This window comes from Ovis canadensis, chromosome 8 (genome assembly GCF_042477335.2).
Source record: "Ovis canadensis isolate MfBH-ARS-UI-01 breed Bighorn chromosome 8, ARS-UI_OviCan_v2, whole genome shotgun sequence".
Taxonomy (NCBI): domain Eukaryota; kingdom Metazoa; phylum Chordata; class Mammalia; order Artiodactyla; family Bovidae; genus Ovis; species Ovis canadensis.
In genome coordinates this window covers 10,597,801-10,618,003 of record NC_091252.1, presented here as the reverse complement: position 1 = coordinate 10,618,003, position 20,203 = coordinate 10,597,801, and the positions used below count along the sequence as shown (strand labels likewise).

Sequence of the window (20,203 nt, the reverse complement as noted above, 5' to 3'; positions counted from 1 at the left end):
GGTTAAGAATTCCTTTAGTAACTACCACCCTCCCCTCTGGACAAAGGTGACCCCTCTCATTTTTCTCACGTGGACCTCACCAAGTGCCTGACCTGACTGACTCAACTGTTGACTTGTGAGTTTCTTCCCCGCTACAAGGTCATCTGCTATACCTTTATATCTCATTAATCTCCAGTTCCCAGGATTACTGCCGGTGGTCACACACTCCAAGGCAAGATAGTGCATTTTCCTAGTGCTTCTCCCTTAGAGTCAGCAAATGCCAGGAAAACCTGTTCGAATTAGACCTGGGGAGACCTATGTCAGATGATTGCATAGGGTGAACTATAGGAAACTGCTGATAACTGGGTATTTTGACTGCAAAGTAGGCAATTACATAGGAATCAATGTATCTATTGCCTGTTTTCCACCTTCAAAGCTATCCTAGCGACAATATGCTGTCATGGGCAGAAAGAACTGGGGTTGCTAATATCCATGGCAATTTTCCCTTGTGGCTCAGCTGGTAAAGAATCCGCCTGCAATGAGGGAGACCTGGGTTCGACCCCTGGGTTGGGAAGACCCCCTGGAGAAGGAAAAGGCTACCTACTCCAGTATTCTTGCCTGGAGAATTCCATGGACTGGATAGTCCAAAGGGTCGCAAAGAGTCGGACACGACTGAGCGGCTTTCACTTTCATGGCAAATTACTACTATAACGGAACGTCACATACAAGCCACCCTCTCCAAGTTCTCTCCTTAATGATGCACAATTTAAGCCCCTGTCTTCCGCCTCAAGGTTCCCAGTCCCCGCTGTTCTCTGAGCTTTACCAGGGAGCGCAAGGGACGGTAACACTAGTCTTTAGAACACCAGCGACCCAGCGGGCCTACAGCTCGCGGGCCCAACTCGGCGTCCGCCGCACCTCAGCAAGCCTGACCCTCAGAACCCGGCCGTCCCCGCCCCACCGGCCGCCAAAACGCCCGACCTCAAGATGGCGGCGGGGGCGGAGCCTGCGCGGCCGCCCTGGGGCGGAGCCTGTGACTGACGTGGCCGGGGTGGGGTCAGACTGGGGGCGGTGCCAGCGGCCCAGCTCAGCCTGGCCGCCTCGGCCCGGGGGCGGGGGGCTTCGGCGGTCCCGCTGGAGCTCTCTTTTCCGCGGAGCAGGTTTGCGCCGTAGCTCCCTGAAGGCATCATGAAGTCCCCGGTTTCGGACTTAGCCCCGAGCGACGGCGAGGAGGGCTCGGACCGCACACCGCTCCTGCAGCGCGCCCCGCGGGCGGAAACCGGTGAGTGGCGGCGCGATCCAGGGGGTTTTCGGGCGGGTGGCCGTCCCAAGGTGGAGGGTGTCCAGAGCCGCTCAAGCCCTCGGGGGCTGAGATCGGGGAGCCCGGTGAGGGCCCCCCCTCAAGCCTCCGATTTCTCGGATGCCCAGAAGCCCGCTGCCGGGCCCGGGAGGCGAGCGGCGCCGGGAGGCCGGGGCTGGGCGGAGGTTCCAGCAGGACCTCGGCAGGTGCAGCCCCAGGGGTCTCCGCAGGTGCAGCCGGCGGGCTCGGGCTCGGACCTGCTGGGCGCCGCGGGCGCAGGGCGCCGGGCGATCTTCCGTAGTATTGAGCTGGGGACCCTGTGGAAGAACGAACTGGGGGAGAGAACCTTGAAATGAATGGGCAGAGGGCGAAGCGGAGGACCCCGAGGAAAAAAGCGCCCTGGGGAAACCTGCATTTGAAGGCTGGAGGGCGGGACGGAGAAGCGGACTCTTCCTCCTTGTCACTGCCACCTTGCCACAGCTGCTGGTCCTCCAGCATGTGATCTGGTAGCTAGCTCCTTGGGCGTGGAGACAAAATAAAAAAAAAAAAAAGGACTGGGGTTAACTTTGTTGCGTATGCGGAGGGAAATTATTGGATAACTCAGCGAATATCTTGAAATTGTGCAGTAAAAGTTACTGCATACATTTTTCCCCCGTATAGTTAGTTGTCTACAGTGAAGTCATAGCAGTCTAATAAATTAGGAAACGGGTAGGCTATCCACAGATAGGCTTAAGATAGGCTATCCATAGAGCGCGCTAAGGTAATTTATCGAAAGCCTTGCAGCAAATAGAAAAGGATGTATAATACTTCACAATGCATCTTCCCTGAATTTGGGAAAATTAAAATATTTTGCTATCATGCTTCTTTAAAAGAAATGAAAACTAAAGAATAAATCACTTTGCGTGCATTCTGTAGTTTCAAAGATGTATGCTTGAGAAACAGAGCTGAATTAGAAATTCAACTTTTCTTGACCAAGAGCAGTATAACCTTTTAAGTTTGTTTTCAACATTACCAGATGGTGGCAGTAGAGGTAGCAATATTATAGCTCCATCGGGCAACTAGGTGCTTATTTTTGTGGACGCTCAGGGTAAGCACTGTACCATACTGGCGTTTTATCTGGAAGTTGGACTTAGTTCCATAAACTGATCTTTTTTCATGACATATGAATTAGATTTCTATAATCCTCTTCTCTGAAATAATCTAGTGTGGAAATACAGAAATAAATGCCATAAAGATATTCCCTAGAAACTACTATGTTCTATTGCAATTGGGAAATAAATATATATATAATCAAATTTTAGCTCAGATGTTAAACAGAGTAGTTGTCAGGAAATGCAGATTAAAACTGCAGTGAACCATTACATGCTTACTGAAATAACTAAAGTTAAACTGGCCAAAGATACCAAATACTGGCAAACATATGGAATAACTAGAACTCATATTTTGCTGGTAAGAGTATAAAATGGTACAAGTACTTTGGAAAACTGGCAGTCTGTTAATATTTTAAAGTTAAACATGCATGACCATAGTACCAAACAATGCTTATAGCAGCTTTAATTCATAATATCCATAGTTAAAAACTGGAAACAACCTATCCATCAGTCCATCAACAAATGACTAGGTAAACAAATTGGGGTATAGTCACACATACTCAGTGATAAAAAGTAACTGCTGACACTCCTGGTATGGCTAAATCCCAGGCACAAAGGAAACTACCATGTTAATGTATCTTTTGGTCAGTATGAGGTTCTAAACAAGCAAAACTAATCTGTGATAACAGGAAGCAGATCATTGATTGCATGGAAGCTACAGGCAGGAAGGAGTTGCCTGCAGAGACACTAGGGTACTTTTTGGGGTGATGGAAAAATTCTGCATCTTGACTAGGGATCAAAGATGTATACATCTGTCAAAATTCACCAAATTGTACGCTTGAAATGGGAGCATTTTATTGTGTGTAAAATATACCTCAATAAACTAGATTAAAAAAGAAAATTTTCATTCCTTTTGGGAAATGGAATGAGATGGAAATGAAATTTGAAAACAATCCCTCCTTGATTCATGGGTTGAGTGTTCTTGTATAGATCTTAGCCCTGTTCCTCATGCCTTGAGGTGGCTGTCTTTATTATAACCATTTCCCCTCTTATTTTTACTCTATACATTACCTACAAGAGAGGAAAAGAAGATAAAAATAGCACAACACATTGTTATTTTTTGCTACTTAAAATATAAGGGTTTTAGAGAAAAGTTACAGGGTGTTGCATTAGTCAACAATATTTTAAATTACGCTTTGTGCCTGGCGTGCTATGACAAGGACATGAGAGGAGCAATGGGAAAGACGAAGATGGGCGTAACAGCTTTATAAGAGGCCCCAGGTGTTACCTCATCTTCTAGCTCAGTAGTGCCCCGGTCCTGGCTTCTGTACATCTAATAGAAGAAACAAGATGACTATTAGTTATATTTTTATTTAAATTATGTTCTGTATGTTTACTTTGCACATTTCAGACATTGTAGGTGTTTAAAAAAAAAAAAAAACTTTTCATCCAGAATTAGCTTTTTAGTGGTGCCTGAAGGAGTAAATCTTCAGCTGACCTTAAAATCTCTCTTTCTGTATGTTTATATATGTCTTGGGCTTCCTTTGGTAGCTCAGTGGGTAAAGAATCCGCCTGCCATGCAGGAGACCCCAGTTCAGTTCCTGGGTCAGGAAGATCCCTTGGAGAAGGGATAGGCTACCCACTCCAGTATTCTTGGACTGCTCTGGTAGCTCAGTTGGTAAAGGCTCTGCCTGCAATGCAGGAGACCCTGGTTCGATTTCTGGGTCAGGAAGATCCCCTAGAAGAGGGATAGGCTACCCACTCCAGTATTCTTGGGCTTCCCTGGTGTCTCAGACGGTAAAGAATCCACCCACAATGCGGGAGACCTGGGTTGGATCCCTGGGTTGAGAAGATTCACTGGAGGAGGACATGGCAACCCACTCCAGTATTCTTGCCTGGAAAAACCCTGTGGACAGAGGAGCTTGGCAGACTACAGTCCATGGGGTCACAAAGAGTCCAGCGTGACTGAGCATTTATGTTTTACTTATCATTTATGTTTGTTTTGGACCAAGCCTATATGAAATTAGCAGTATCTTCTGTACGCCTATGTGTATAGTTTTGTTTACCAGAGGAGATAACAAAAGCTGATAAAATGTTAGTTATAATGTTATACATCAGTTAAAACACCTTAGAGACTAAACTACCATCTGGTGGGCATCATTTTATATATAAACAACCAACAGCCAAAGAGATTAAGTTCCCAAAGATTGCTATAGCCGTGTTAAAGTCTAACCAGAGTTCTAGATTTTAGTCCCATCCTCCTTCCTTGTCACAACACTGCCACCTTTGCGTTACATTTGAGAAATTCGTATTTGCAAAATGCTTAATCATTTTTGTTAACTTCACAAATTTGAAAGTTCACCACTCATTCCATCATGGATAAGAGGTCATGGTCTTGTTTTATAGGTCGTGCTTCTTTATTAAGAGAGCTAAAATTAAGGTATATTTCTATAGTGTTAAGAACCTCTCAGGTTGACAGAATATGACAGAATTCTCCGTAACCTGACTGGTTTGCCTTTCAGGCATTTGTTTTTACATAGCCAGCTAGATTTCAGAGATGCACGCCAAAGTGATGGCAGACATTGTGTTGCTGTAGATGGCATTATTTCATTCTTTTCTCTGGCTGAGTAATATTTCATTGTATATGTGTATCACATCTTCTGTATCCATTCCTCTGTTGATGAATATTTAGGTTGCCTGAATGTCCTGGACATTGTATAAGTGTTGCAATGAACACTGAGGGTACATGTATCTTTTTGAATTATGATTTTCCCCAGATAATATGCCCAGGAGTAGGAATATTGGTAGCTCTTAGTTTTTTTAAGGAATCTCCATATTGTTCTCTATAGTGACTGTATCAATTTGCATTCCCACCAACAGTCTAGGAGGGTTCCGTTTTTTCCACACCCTCTCCAGCATTTATGGTTTGCAGACTTTTGGATGATGGCCATTCTGACTGGTATGAGGTGATACCTCATTGTAGTTTTGATTTGCATTTTGCTGATAATTAGTGATGTTACACATCTTCTCATGTGCTTTCTAGTCATCTGTATGTCTTCAGAGAAATGTCTGTTTAGGTCTTCTGCCCATTTTTTATTTGTTTTTTGTTTTTCTGAGCTGCATGAGCTGTTCATGTATTTTAAAGGAGATTAATCCCTTGTTATGACCAACCTAGATAGCATATTCAAAAGCAGAGACATTACTTTGCCAACAAAGGTCCATCTAGTCAAGGCTATGGTTTTTCCAGTGGTCACTTATGGATGTGAGAGTTGGACTGTGAAGAAAGCTGAGCGCCAAGGAGTTGATGCTTTTGAACTGTGGTGTTGGAGAAGACTCTTGAGAGTCTCTTGGACTGCAAGGAGATCCAACCAGTCCATTCTAAAGGAGATCAGCCCTGGGTGTTCTTTGGAAGGAATGATGCTAAAGCTGAAACTCCAGTACTTTGGCCACCTCATGCGAAGAGTTGACTCATTGGAAAAGACTCTGATGCTGGGAGGGATTGGTGGCAGGAGGAGAAGGGGACGACAGAGGATGAGATGGCTGGATGGCATCACCGACTGGATAGACTTGAGTCTGAGTGAACTCTGGGAGTTGGTGATGGACAGGGAGGCCTGGCGTGCTGCGATTCATGGGGTCGCAGAGTCGGACATGACTGAGCAACTGAACTGAACTGCACTGAATTCCTTGTTGGTTGCTTCATTTCCAGATCTCTTCTCCCATTTTGAGGTTTGTCTTTTCACTTTGGTTATGATTTCCTTTGCCATGCAAAAGGAAAGTTTAAGTTTAATTAGCCCCGTTTGTTTATGTTTGATTTTTATTTTCATTTACTCTAGGAAGTGTATCAAAAAAGATCTTGCTGAAATTTATGTCAAAGTATGTTCGGTGCATGTTTTCCTCTAAGAGTTGTATAGTGCCTAGTCTTACATTTAAGCCTTCAGTCCATTTTGAATTTATTTTTGTGTGTGGTGTTCAGAAGTGTAATAATTTCATTCTTCTACATGTAGTTGTCCAGTCTTCCCGGCACCACTTATTGAAGAGACTGTCTTTCTCCATTGTGGATTCTTGCTTCCTTTTTCACAGAGTAGGTGACCGTAGGTGCCTGGGTTTATCTCTACTTTCTATCCTGCTCCATTGGTCTATATTTCTGTTTTTCTGCCAGTATTCTGTCTTGAATACTGTAGCTTTGTATTCTAAAGTCAGGGAGCCTGATTCCTCTAATCTAGAGACTGTCACACTGAGTGAAGTAAGTCAGGTAGAGAAAGACAAATATCATATTATATTGCTTATATGTGGAATCTAAAAAAGGGGGATACAAAGGAACTTATCTACAAAACAGAAATAGAGATACAGATGTAGAAAACAAATTTACAGTTACCAAGATGTAATGAGGGAGGCATAAATTGGACGATTGAGATTGACATATACACACTACTGTATATAAAATAGGTAACTATAAGGACCTGCTGAATAGCACAAGGAACTCTACTCAATATTCTGTAATGACCTATATGGGGAAAGAATCTAAAAAAGAGTGGATATATGTATATGTATAACAGATTCACTTTGCTATACACTTGAAAATAATACAACTTGTAAATCAGATCAATTATTAATATGTTTTTAAGTGTTTTTAAGTTTTTAAGTGGTGGGGGGGAATGAAGGCTCAATGCTGATAAACCACAGGAATGTATAGATTTTTCTGCTTAATCTAGATAGGAGGGAGGAAGAGAATTAGTCACACACATAAAATTTCCATTCCTCACACTTCTCACCAGTTGAAGGTTTATTTTTGTATGAATGAAATGTGTCTTGTATTTGATTAAATGGACTTTCAGAATACTGTTTGCGCCAAAAATATGTTCATTCATGTTAGGAAAAGTCAGTTGTAGATCTCCTTCGACATTTCTTTGTGTTTAAAAGCAGAACGTGGATCTGGAGGCAGGGTGCCTAATTGCCAATGCTAGTTTCACTACCTAACCTAACCTCTCTGTGCCTGTAAATCAGAGAAAAATAATATACCTAACTCATAGGGCTATTGTGAGGATTAAGTAAGCTAATAGAAAGTGCTTGGAATAGAGTTTAGCATACAGTAAACGTTAATTACTATTATTAGCATCAATTAAAATTGTTTGGATTTTGCATTCCTCAGAGCAGCTGCACCAAAAAAAAAAGAGCCCCATTCTTCATGTAACACTCTATTGGAACTTGATTTTCTAGCTTAAAATGGCACATCCTCTGCTTTATTTCATTTTGTTATCGTTTTGTTTTGTTTTTTTGCCTCTACTATTCTTTTGGGACAAGAGGCAGATGGTTACATTCAGGTTCAGTTATATAAGCTTTGTATAGTACACATAAATAGAACTTGTGTGCAATTACAGTCTTAAATGTAAGGTATGCAGTGCTCATAGATAGCAGCCATATTGCAGGATGAAGGGAAGTGGCCTTGGGTCATGTTGTGATGATCAGTGTTAACATATTAAAGTAACTGAGTCCGTTTTAGCGGTTTTTTATTTTTCTCTTACAGAGTATAGAGTTAAACAAGGCCTACATTTAACGTTGTGTGTTGGTCACTCAGTTGTATCCGACTCTTTGAGACCCCATGGGCTGCAGCCCACCAGGCTCCTCTGTCCATGAAATTCTCCAGGCAGATACATTTAATATTGTTGCATATATTTTAAAAATTAATATATTCAATGCCTAACAGTAAAAAAATTAACTGAGTCCATTTTAACGGAATTTGTTTTCATGTAAATGGATATTAATTTGGGAACTAGAAATAAATAAGGATTTATCAGGAGTGGGTTACCCATAAGACAGGCTCTGTGTGTGTGTGTGTGTGTGTGTTAGTTGCTCAGTCATGTCCAACTGTCTTGGCAAGTCCAACCCATGGACTTGCCAGGCTTCTCTGACCATGGAATTCTTCAGGCAAGAACACTGGAGTAGGTTGCCATTCTCTTTTCCAGGGGATCTTCCTGACCCAGAGACTGAACCTGGTTCTCCTGTATCATAGGCAGATTCTTTACCATCTTAGCCACCAGGGAAGCCCAAGACAGGCTAACATTAGTTAAATATTTACCCCTTTTAAAAGCAAAACTTACTTTAGCCATTTAGATAAGAACTCTTTTTTAATGCAGTTCCCTGGCCAAGGGGCCCCATCCAAGCCCCCTCCTCTAGAGAAAGTCACCGTCTTTGCATAGGTCAGTGCCCTTGACCATGAATTTTCCACCTCAGTCTTAGCCCCTCACCGCCACTCAGTACGTCCCTGCTCCTCAGCCAGGCCCGCTCGTCCCCAGTGTCAAACCCTCCCACCGCGAATGGAGGCCGGGGATTCTCAGGTTTTTACGAGCCTGCACGCACCTCAGGCACCTCCTTACTCCAACAGAAGCCTGGCCTCCTGGGCGCTCTACTCCCACCCCTCACTGCTGTTGTCTTACAGCAATTGGTGGGGTCGCTTCATACTCCACACTGATGCTCCCAGACCATCACCCCTCCACTCTCAGGGCCGTTTGGCTGGACCACTTTCCCCAGCATGGTCTCCTCTCTGCCCACTGCCCAGCCCTTCGCTTCTCCGCAGGCTTTCCCGCCTGACACACATCCATCTTCTCCGTTCTAATTCCCCACTGTTATCTCGAGTGACTTCTCACACGTAGCGCCTCAAGTTCTCAGACTCAAACGTGTCTGACGACTTCCTTCCCTCCTTAGTCACCCTTGGACTTCGCCAGCTCCCATAACTGCCTTAACCACAACTAGAATTCCTCCCTTCCTGCCTGTGTAACTGCTCCACTTTGACCTCTCTCTCATTCCATCTGAACTTTCCACCCACTGACTCCTCATTTATTTTTATGGAAGATTCCACACGGGTCCAGAAGTAGAGAGAAGGTGTGTCTGTTTTATCCATTGTCAAGGTAGGTACCAACTTCATAGGTAGAACTGTGAACTTCCATTAAGAAACACCCTTTGGGACTTCCCTTGTGGACCAGTAAGACTGCTTGCCAAGGCAGGGGGCATGGGTTAGATTCCTGCTCCAGGAAGATTCCACATGCCTCGGGGCAACTAGGCCAGTGCAGCGCAACTACTGAGCCTGTTCTCTAGAGCCCGTGCTCCACAACAAAAGGAGCTACCTCAGTGAGAAGCCGATGCACCACATGAAAGATAGCCCCCACTCCCCGCAACTAGAGAAAGCCTACGTGCAGCAGTAAAAGACCCAGAACAGCCAAAAATAAGTAAGCCAATAGTTGTTTAAAAGATACACCTCTCGACTTTTTCATGCTTGCTCAGTCGTGCCCGACTCTTTGTGACCCCATGGACTGTAGCCCACCAGGCTCTTCTATCCATGGAATTTTCCAGGCAAGAATACTGGAGTGAGTTACCGTTTCCTCCTCCAGGGGATCTTCCCAACCCGGGGATCAAACCTGTGTCTGCTGTGTCTCCTGAATTGGCAGGTGAGTTCTTTACCAGCCAAGCCACTGGGGAAGCCACACTCTCTACTTTTAAGCCTCCTAAATATTTGTATGCCAACTCTTGCAGACACTGCTCTAGGCATTGAAGGTGGACAGCGGTGAACAACACAGCCGAAAAGCTCCTGCTTTCACTGAGCATTAGCCCTCTCCATTTTACTTGCTTCTTGAGTCAGAATCATACTCCAGCACTTTATGTTCTTGCTTGTACTCTAAACTCCTTTGCCCTCTTGCTTTGTCACTGCATCCATCTCAGTGTGAGCTATCTGCTTACAGGCAAGTTGTGCTTCAAGGTGAAACACAAGGGCAGATTGCTCACCCCAATTTTGGGTGGATATTCATTCACTCAGCAGTTCTGTCTGTTTCACCGGGAACTTCACACCCCGACTCTCTTCAATAGCTTCTTTTTTCAACTCTTAATTTCTCAAAAATGAGAAATAACCTGGATCCCTAACATACATGCATGCTCAGTTGCTTCAGTCATGTCCAACTCTTTGCCACCCTATGGACTGTAGCTCTCCAGGCTCCTCTGTCCATGGGATTCTCTAGGCAAGAATACTGGAGTGGGTTGCTATGCCCTCCTCCAGGGAATCTTCTTGACCCAGGGATTGAACCCACATCTCCTGTGTCTCCTGCACTTCACACTGATTCTTTACCCACTGAGCCACCTGGGAAGCCCTAATTACCTCAATTCCTAATATCCAGAGAAAGCATTATAATAATAACAGTTCACAGTAATTGAAGCATATTATGTGTGTTGTAAATATTTTATATGTGCCACCTCAGTTAATCCTTAAAACCATGATCTAAAATGCTTAGACTGATACTGAGCACATTGAGCTCAATAATTATTGCCTATTGTTTTTGTCATTAAATTAAGAAACCAGTGTTCCATTCAGTTACTGCAGCATCATAGTCCAGCCCCATCAGGTCATCTGCTGTTTCCTGCTCCTTTTTAAAAAATTAATTTAGTTTTAATTTTATTTTTTTTAATTGGAGGATGATTGTTTTACAATGTTGTATTGGTTTCTGCCATTACAACAATGCAAATCAGTCATATATATATATGTATATATATATATGTATCCCCTCCCTCTTGAGCCTCCCTCCCCCTTCCTGTCCCATTTCTCCAGGTCATTACAGAATGCCATGCTGGGCTTCCTCTGCTATATAGCAATTTCCCACTAGCTATCTGTCTTCAGTTTCCCACTAGCTATCTGTCTTCCACACGGTACTGTATATCCATCAACGCTATTTTCTCAAGTCGTTGTATTCATCCTGCCCTCTCCTTCCCCTGTTGTGTCCATAAGTTCATTCTCTACATCAGTGTCTCCGTTTCTTCCCTTTTAATAGGGTCATCAGTACTATTTTTCTAGATTCCGTATATATGAGTTAAAATATGATATAGTTTCTTCCTCTTTCTGACCTTGTTGTTCGGTCGCTAAGTCATGTGTGACTCTTTGTGACTCCGTGGACGACAGCACACCAGGCTCCTCTATCCTTCACTATCTGCCAGAGTTTGTTCAAATTCATGTCTGCTGAGTCAGTGATGCTATCTAACCCTTCCTACCCTTTGCTGTCCAACACTTGCTATCTAACTGATGCTTCAGCCCTTCCAAGGAATATGCAGGGTTGATTTCCTTTAGGGTTGACTGGTTTGATATCCGTGCAGTCCATGGTGGGAGGTGTAATGGTTCAGTTCAGTTCAGTTCGGTTCATTTCAGTCGCTCAGTCGTGTCCGACTCTTTGCGACCCCAGCAATCGCAGCACGCCAGGCTTCCCTGTCCATCACCATCTCCCCGAGTTTACTCAGACTCACGTCCATCGAGTCCGTGATGCCATCCACCCATCTCATCCTGGGTTGTCCCCTTCTCCTCCTGCCACCAATCCCTCCCAGCATCAGAGTCTTTTCCAATGAGTCAACTCTTTGCATGAGGTGGCCAAAGTACTGGAGCTTCAGCTTTAGCATCATTCCTTCCAAAGAAATCCCAGGGCTGATCTCCTTCAGAATGGACTGGTTGGATCTCCTTGCAGTCCAAGGGACTCTCAAGAGTCTTCTCCAACTCCACAGTTCAAAAGCATCAATTCTTCACCATTCAGCCTTCTTCACAGTCCAACTCTCACATCCATACATGACCACTGGAAAAACCATAGCCTTGACTAGACAGACTTAGTCAGCAAAGTAATGTCTCTGCTTTTGAATATGCTATTAGGTTGGTCATAACTTTTCTTCCAAGGAGTAAGCGTCTTTTAATTTCATGGCTGTAGTCACCATCTGCAGTGATTTTGGAGCCCCAAAAAATAAAATCTGACACTGTTTCTACTGTTTCCCCATCTATTTCCCATGAAGTGATGGGACCAGATGACATGATCTTCGTTTTCTGAATGTTGAGCTTTAAGCCAACTTTTTCACTCTCCTCTTTCACTTTCATCAGGAGGCTTTTCAGCTCCTCTTCACTTTCTGAGTTAAATTCACCCATTCCAGACCATTTTAGTTCGTTGATTCCTAAAATGTCGATGTTCACTCTTGCCATCTCCTGTTTGACCACTTCCCATTTGCCTTAATTCATGGACCTAACATTCCAGGTTCCTATGCAATATTGCTCTTTACAGGATTGGACCTTGCTTCTATCACCAGTCACATCTACAACTGGGTATTGTTTTTGCTTTGGCTCCATCCCTTCATTCTTTCTGGAGTTATTTCTCCACTGATCTCCAGTAGCATATTGGGCACCTACTGACCTGGGGTGTCCCTCTTTCGGTATCCTATCATTTTGCCTTTTCATACTGTTCATGGGGTTCTCAAGGCAAGAATACTGAAGTGGTTTGCCTTCACATGCTAGAAAGTAATGCTCAAAATACTCCAAGCTAGGTTTAAGCAATACGTGAACCATGAACTTCCAGATGTTCAAGCTGGATTTAGAAAAGGCAGAGGAACCAGAGATCAAATTGCCAACATCCACTTGATCATTGAAAAAACAAGAGTTCCAGAAAAACATCTATTTCTGCTTTATTGACTATGCCAAAGCCTTTGGCTGTGTGGATCACAATAAACTGTGGAAAATTCTGAAAGAGATGAGAATACCAGACCACCTGACCTGCCTCTTGAGAAACCTATATGCAGTTCAGGAAGCAACAGTTAGAACCAGACATGGAACAACAGACTGGTTCCAAATAGGAAAAGGAGTACGTCGAGGCTGTATATTGTCACCCTGCTTATTTAACTTATATGCAGAGTACATCATGAGAAACGCTAGACTGGATGAAGCACAAGCTGGAATCAAGATTGCCGGGAGAAATATCAATAATCTCAGATATGCAGATGATACCATCCTTATGGCAGAAAGTGAAGAGGAACTAAAAAGCCTCTTGATGAAAGTGAAAGAGGAGAGTGAAAATGTTGGCTTAAAGCTCAACATTCAGAAAACAAAGATTATGGCATCTGGTCCCATCACTTCATGGGAAATAGATGGGGAAACAGTAGAAACAGTGTCAGACTTTATCTTTTTGGGCTCCAAAATCACTGCAGATGGTGACTACAGCCATGAAATTAAAAGACGCTTACTCCTTGGAAGGAAAGTTATGACCAACCTAGATAGCATATTCAAAAGCAGAGACATTACTTTGCCAACAAAGGTCCGTTTAGTCAAGGCTATGGTTTTTCCAGTGGTCATGTATGGATGTGAGAGTTGGACTGTGAAGAAAGCTTTGATGCTTTTGAAGAATTGATGCTTTTGAACTGTGGAGTTGGAGAAGACTCTTGAGAGTCCCTTGGACTGCAAGGAAATCCAACCAGTCCATTCTGAAGGAGATCAGCCTTGGGATTTCTTTGGAAGGAATGATGCTAAAGCTGAAGCTCCAGTACTTTGGCCACCTCATGCGAAGAGTTGACTCATTGGAAAAGACTCTGATGCTTGGAGGGATTGAGCGCAGGAGGAGAAGGGGACGACCCAGGATGAGATGGGTGGATGGCATCACTGACTCGATGGAAGTGAGTTTAAGTGAACTCTGGGAGTTGGTGATGGACAGGGAGGCCTGGCGTGCTACGGATCATGGGGTCGCAAAGAGTCGGACATGACTGAGTGACTGAACTGAACTGAACTGAGGATTGTCATAGCTTTCCTTCCAAGGATCAAGCGTCTTTTAATTCCATGGCTGCAGTCACCATCTGTGGTGATTTTGGAGCCCAAGACATACTTCACTCTGTATAACGGATTCTAGGTTCAGCCACCTCCCTACAACTGACTCAAATTCATTCCCCTTTATGACTAATATTCCATTGTATATATGGACCACATCTTCAATATTCATTCATCTATCAGTGGACATCTGTGATCAGAAATCTTTCAACGAACAAAAGCCCAGGGCCAGATGTCTTCCTGCCCCTTTGGTGCTCACTCTTGTTTCCACACTGTGCTTGCCCTGCCTTTGTTTGTATCACTCTCCCTCCTCTAGCCTGCCCGTAGCTTCTTGCTTAAGGATGAAGATTCACTGTTAGGTGTTCTTTCTCCCAGAGGTCTTCCTTGACCATCGCCTACCCCACACACAGCATGTTTACGTCCCTCTTTTGTCCCGTGTTACACACGTGTATTGTAGCACTGTATCTCATCGGTATGACTTTCTCCAGGGTAAATGGGAAAGGATTCTCTTTTACTCCCTGCCCTTCAGTACTTCATCTAATCTACACACAACCCAGTGAGGTGGATGGTGGTCACCTCGTTTGGCAGCTGAGAAACCTCATAATGGAAACTGTTAGCTGCCTTTCCCCAAGACACACCGCCAGTGAAGATCAGAGCTGAGATTCCATCAGCAGGTCAGTTGTGTCTGACTCTGTGCGACCCCACAGACGGCAGCCCACCAGGCTCCCCCGTCCCTGGGATTCTCCAGACAAAAACACTGGAGTGGGTTGCCATTTCCTTCTCCAGTGCATGAAAGTGAAAAGTGAAAGTGAAGTTGCTCAGTCGTGTCCAACCCTCAGCGACCCCATGGACTGCAGCCTACCAGGCTCCTCCGTCCATGGGATTTGCCAGGCAAGAGTGCTAGAGTGGGGTGCCATTGCCTTCTCCAGTGCATGAAAGTGAAAAGTGAAAGTGAAGTTGCTCAGTCGTGTCCGACCCTCAGCGACCCCATGGACTGCAGCCCACCAGGCTCCTCCGGCGTGGGATTCTTCAGGCAGGAGTGCTGGAGTGGGGTGCCATCGCCTTCTCTGATCAGCAGGTCTGCTTTGATCTAAATCAGCCTGTGTTCTTTCAACTACACCTACTTCACATTCCTAAGTTGAAACCATCTTTTAGAAGCTGCTGTTTGTTTTGATGGGTGCTCCGCTCGTTATGCAAGCATGGTTTTACTTTGAATTTGATTTCTGTGTGGCGGGTGCCCAGTGAATGTACTCTCTCATTGTCATGCAAGCGCACTTTCCTTGGACCAGTTTCACACACTGGCCACATTCACGGGTACATTTTGCTCTGTCACCGTACGTTCCTTTTTTCTTGCCATTCTTTCTTGAAATAAAATGTTTCCAACTGATTTCTAATCAACAACCATTTTTTTAAAACTAGGAACCATTTTTTTGGTAATATTTCTTAAAACCTCAAAATCATATAGTCACTTTGTGACTTCTGTGTTGGCATTTTCTTTTATGATTATTGAATGTGCCTCCTGAGGTTAAAACTGCCTGATCCATAACTACTAGGTCAGATTTTCAAGTAATTGCGCTGGTAATTTAAAATCGTTTTACTCGCTTTTTCTCCACTTCCCAAGCTTTTGGCACCAAGGATGGGGGAAGGGATAGTCAGGGAGTTTGGGATGGACATGTACACACTGCTATGTTTAAAATGGATAACCAACAAAGACCTAATATATAGCACAGGGAACTCTGCTCAATGTTATGTGGCAGCTTGGATGGCAGGGGAGTTTAGGGGAAAATGGATACATGTATATGTGTGGCTAAATCCCTTTGCTGCCCACCTGAAACTTTAACAACATTGTTAATAGGGCTATACCCCAATACAAAATAAAAGGCTTAATTAAAAAAAAAACAAAAAACCATGCCTTGTAGTTTGCAAACTGTCCTTAACTAAACGGCTGCCAATTTTCGTGGGGTGGAGAGCAAGAGTATGTAGGTTCAGGTGAGAGAGGCAGTGTGAATGAAACTTTATAGTTTCCACAGGTCTGGATTGGACTGTGGCAGGTAGCACCACAGTTCGAACACCAGCTCTACTCTGGAGAAAGAAATCAAGAATGCCAAATGAAAAATTCTCTGTTAAAAGATGTCAATCTTTCACAAAGCTAAAATTGATAGCAGGTGTTAAGTGTATGAGTGCCTACAGAGGAGTGAGTGGATTACAGTATGTTAACATACACCTAAATGCAGTTGTTCTGTCTTCATTAAGGCTTCAATCTGAATTGAATCTGAATCTGAACCAAGACAATTGTACTCTGAAAAATATATCCTTGTGCAAAGCTAGGTCAATGAATATACCAGGATTCCTGAGTAGGGAACAACAGGCATATGTGTGTGTGTATGTATGTATTGTATTTATATATCCGCATACAATGCTAATATATCACTGCCAAATAAAAGCACACATATATGCTTTTATGTATATATAAATGTATGTATGTATTTAACTTATCATTAGTGATTGAAATAGATTTTCATATCTTTAAAAACACTCTGTTGGTCGAACTTATGGTGTAAAACCCTGGATTCGCCACTTTGTCATTGTCACTTGGGGTCAGTCACCCTTAATTTAGCTTCCTGAACTCTTATCTCCCCGCCAGTTCTGCCACTCAATAAAAGAAGAAAAGCAGAGACAGTAGTGCATACACCTATAATCAGAGGGAAAAAAATAGGTCAAACTCCTCCTGTCATATGATCTTCCTTTAACAGGCTTCTCCCACCCACTCCGCCTTTCCTTGTGTGTGTGTGTGTGTGTGTGGTGCGTTCTCTTGCTGTGCTTTTTACCACGGGCCCTTTAAGCGAGACCAGCTGAGCAACTGTCACAGGGGCTGCAACTGTCATAGATTCTGCAAGTTTGCTTCTGGATTCTTAAATACATCTAGTTCAAGAAAGGCTTGAGTATTAATCATGGCTTCTAATTCAAACCCAGCCTCTGAGGATGGTTTTCAAGGTAAGAAATCGATCGTGGTGTGTGGGGGGCAGAGAGAGGGGAAGGGGGTTCATGCCCTGGCCTTAGCAGAAAGTGTTTTATGCTGAGATATGTTTATGATGAGAGATGACTACTAACCCATAGTTAGTAATGTACACGGTATGCTGAATACTCAAGGACTTTTGGCCGTGTTTGAGATGGTTTTTCAGCAATACCAACGCCATTAAACCCCTTTAACTGTGTTTCTCGTATCTTGTCAGCTGACAGGGATTGTCAGCTTCAGTTTGACTCCAGAATGCAGATTTTTCTGAGCAAAGTTAATAAAACTGATGCCTCCATGTTTTAAGAAACCATCTTACAGTTCAGGCTCTCATATGTTAAATGTTTATCAAAGCTACAGATACCAGAACAAATTCTCCTTGATACATGCTTTTAGGTATACTTCATCTGATAGTATTCTCAGAAAAATATTCATAATTTACGAACTTGTGTACATCTAAGAAGTGACCTTTTTAATGATTTGGACAATATGATCTAAGTTATTCTTTTCATGGAAGTTTTACCCCAAGTCTTTATTTCAGCTCCAGTATGCTGCTCTGCTCGTTACAACCTAGCATTTTTGTCCTTTTTTGGTTTCTTCGTTCTCTATTCATTACGGGTGAATCTGAGCGTTGCACTAGTGGACATGGTGGATTCAAACACAACTGCCAAAGATAATAGAACGTCCTACGAGTGTGCAGAGCATTCTGCTCCCATAAAAGTTCTTCACAACCAAACGGTGAGTGCTGTTTTTTCAAACAGATGATCTTAATCATGAAATAATTCCAGGTAAACATATTGAAAAACATTGAATTTGTACGTCCTACAGAAACACAGATTCTTTCTTCATGTAAACCCTGAATGATTTTCTTTTGTGTTTTCCCAGTGACTGGTTAGCTGCTACCACTGCACCCTGATCTGTTTGAAAAGTAACTTTTGAGTTTCCTCCATAAACATGCCATCCTTGAAGAGAATTTAGAAAAACCTGTCTGGCATACTGGGAAATTAGATTGTTTTAGATGTTGCTAAATAGTTTTTATGGGAACAATATTTAATAGCTGTACTCTTTAAAAGGTTCCTGTTGCAGGAGAACTTTTTAAATTTTATTTATTTATTTTTGGCTACGCTGGGTCTTGGTTGCCGCGTAGACTTTTCTCTCCTTGCTGCAAGTGGGGGCTCCTCTCTAGTTGCGGTGAGCAGGCTTCTCATTGCGGTGGCTTCTCTTATTGCAGAACAAGGGCTCTAGGGTCCACGGGCTTCAGTAGCTGTGGCACGTGGGCTCAGTAGTTGCAGTTCCCCAGACTCTAGAGTACAGGCTCAGTAGTTGTGGTGCTTGGGCTTAGTTGTTCCACGTTATGGGGGATCTTCATAGGTCAGGGATCAAGCATGTGTCTCCTGCATTGTCTGGCTGATTCTTTACCACTGATCCACCAAGGAAGCCCTCTGTTGCAGGAGAATTTAAACAATCTCAACTACAAGGGTGAAAAATAAGAATTCATCAATTTCTTTTCAAAAATCTATAACATGTCTCACCTAAGCTACTTAGATCATTTTGCCCCCCTCGTATTCTAGTGGTATTGATGAGTGCTTGTTCATCATTTGTTCAGAATTGAGTTTTACACATATTAAATGTTTTGTTTTGCATGGAGACAATACAGGGGGGACAAGCTGGTGTCTTTTTATAAGCATATTTTTCTCCATCTTCAGTGCTTATCAAGGAGCCAGATCCCATGTTAGGTGAGTCTTCTCTGCCATTTACAGATGAGAAGACTTCCCTCTCCTCAAACAGGGAAGAGGGTTTCTGCCCCCAAACAAGCACATGTACGAAAATAATGACATCAAAAATCTTTACATTGGACTTTGATAATGCTACTGAATACATGTTAAGGGTACATATCACCCACTTTCCCTACCTCAACCTGTAACTGCCAGATACTTCATGAAGCCCTGGAATTTCAGAGAAGCTACAGAATGGTACTGTAAACAAACATAATTATGGGTTTGCTTTGTATTTCTCCTTTCCACAAATTCTGTCTGATAATTCAACTACTTGAAAAGTTTTAGTCACTAATCGTGTCCGACTCTTTGCAATCCCATGGACTCTAGCCCACCAGGCTCCTCTGTCCATGGAATTCTCCAGGCCAGAATACAGGGATGGGTAGCCATTCCTTTCTCCAGGGGATCTTCCTGACCCAGGGATCAAACCGAGGTCTCCTACATTGCAGGCAGATTCTTTAGCATCTGAGCCACCTATCTGCCTTATATGCACAGTAAAAAGAAATCCTGAATGGTTCTTAACACATGGGTTAGGTTACATGGCTACGTGTACTAAAGATTCAGATACCCAGTTGTCAAATCTTCGTATTTGGACTTCCCTGGTGGTACAGTGGATAGGGATCTGCCTGCCAGTGCAGGACACAGGTTCGATCGTTTGTCCTGGAAGATTCTACATGCCATGGAGCAAATAAGCCCGTGGGCCACAACTCCTGAGCCTGTGCTCTGCAGTAAGAGAAGTCACTGCAATGAGAAGTCCACGCACCGCAGCTAGAGAGTAGTCCCCGCTCGATGCAATGAGAGAAAGCCCATGCATAGCAACAAAGACCCAGCACAACCAAAAATATAAACTAATAAAATTTTTAAATCTTCATATTCACCTTACTGTGTGTTGCTGCTAGTTAAAAGACCTTTCCTACTCACATGAAGTTTCTGGCTTGGTTTAAATTCTTGCTCTGTTGTACTGCTCTGTATCTTTGTTTAAGTGCTTGCTCTGAAATGAGGAGACATTATATTTTTGCATGCTAGTAGCTAACATTAAGTGGTTACTTAGTATGTGTCAGGCCTTATTTTATGTGCCTTTTCCATTTAATCTTCCCAGATTACAAATCCAGTAAGTAACAGAGCGGGCCTTGAACCCAGCCCTAGCTCTAAAGCCTGGCTTAGCCTCTGAAGTATCCTGATCAGTAACTTTCTGGATCAACTCTGCCTTTTTTGAGCCTCCTTTGTCACAAAACATCTACAATTCATCCCATCATCTAGTTTTATAAAATAGCAAGCATGCCTGCACATTATGACTTTCAGTGATTTTCCGTTCACTCCTAGAAACTGCATGTCTGTATCACATTGACTCACCCCCCCCAAGAGGAAGTCTGCATGTTCTTCAGCCTCCATCAGTGGTTCTGGGGAATTTCCTGGTAGTCCAGTGGTTAGGGCTTGGTGCTTTCACTGGTA

At 43.4% G+C, this 20,203-nt stretch overlaps 1 protein-coding gene across 6 annotated transcripts in view; it reads left to right on the top strand.

Moving 5' to 3' along the window:
* Nucleotides 1-997: 997 nt before the first annotated feature.
* Nucleotides 998-20,203, top strand: part of SLC17A5 (solute carrier family 17 member 5) — a 93,428-nt gene continuing 74,222 nt past the window's right edge. For 2 of the 6 annotated variants that reach the window (XM_069598012.1, XM_069598015.1), the window contains exons 1-2: nucleotides 1,021-1,258; nucleotides 17,518-17,714. In XM_069598012.1, the coding sequence (XP_069454113.1) occupies nucleotides 1,165-1,258; nucleotides 17,518-17,714 (291 nt within the window). In that variant the 5' untranslated portion in view covers nucleotides 1,021-1,164. Of the gene's footprint in view, nucleotides 1,259-9,714; nucleotides 9,810-17,517; nucleotides 17,715-20,203 lie in introns of all 6 variants that reach the window. The other 4 variants (XM_069598009.1, XM_069598011.1, XM_069598014.1 and 1 more) reach the window with 4 other exon arrangements.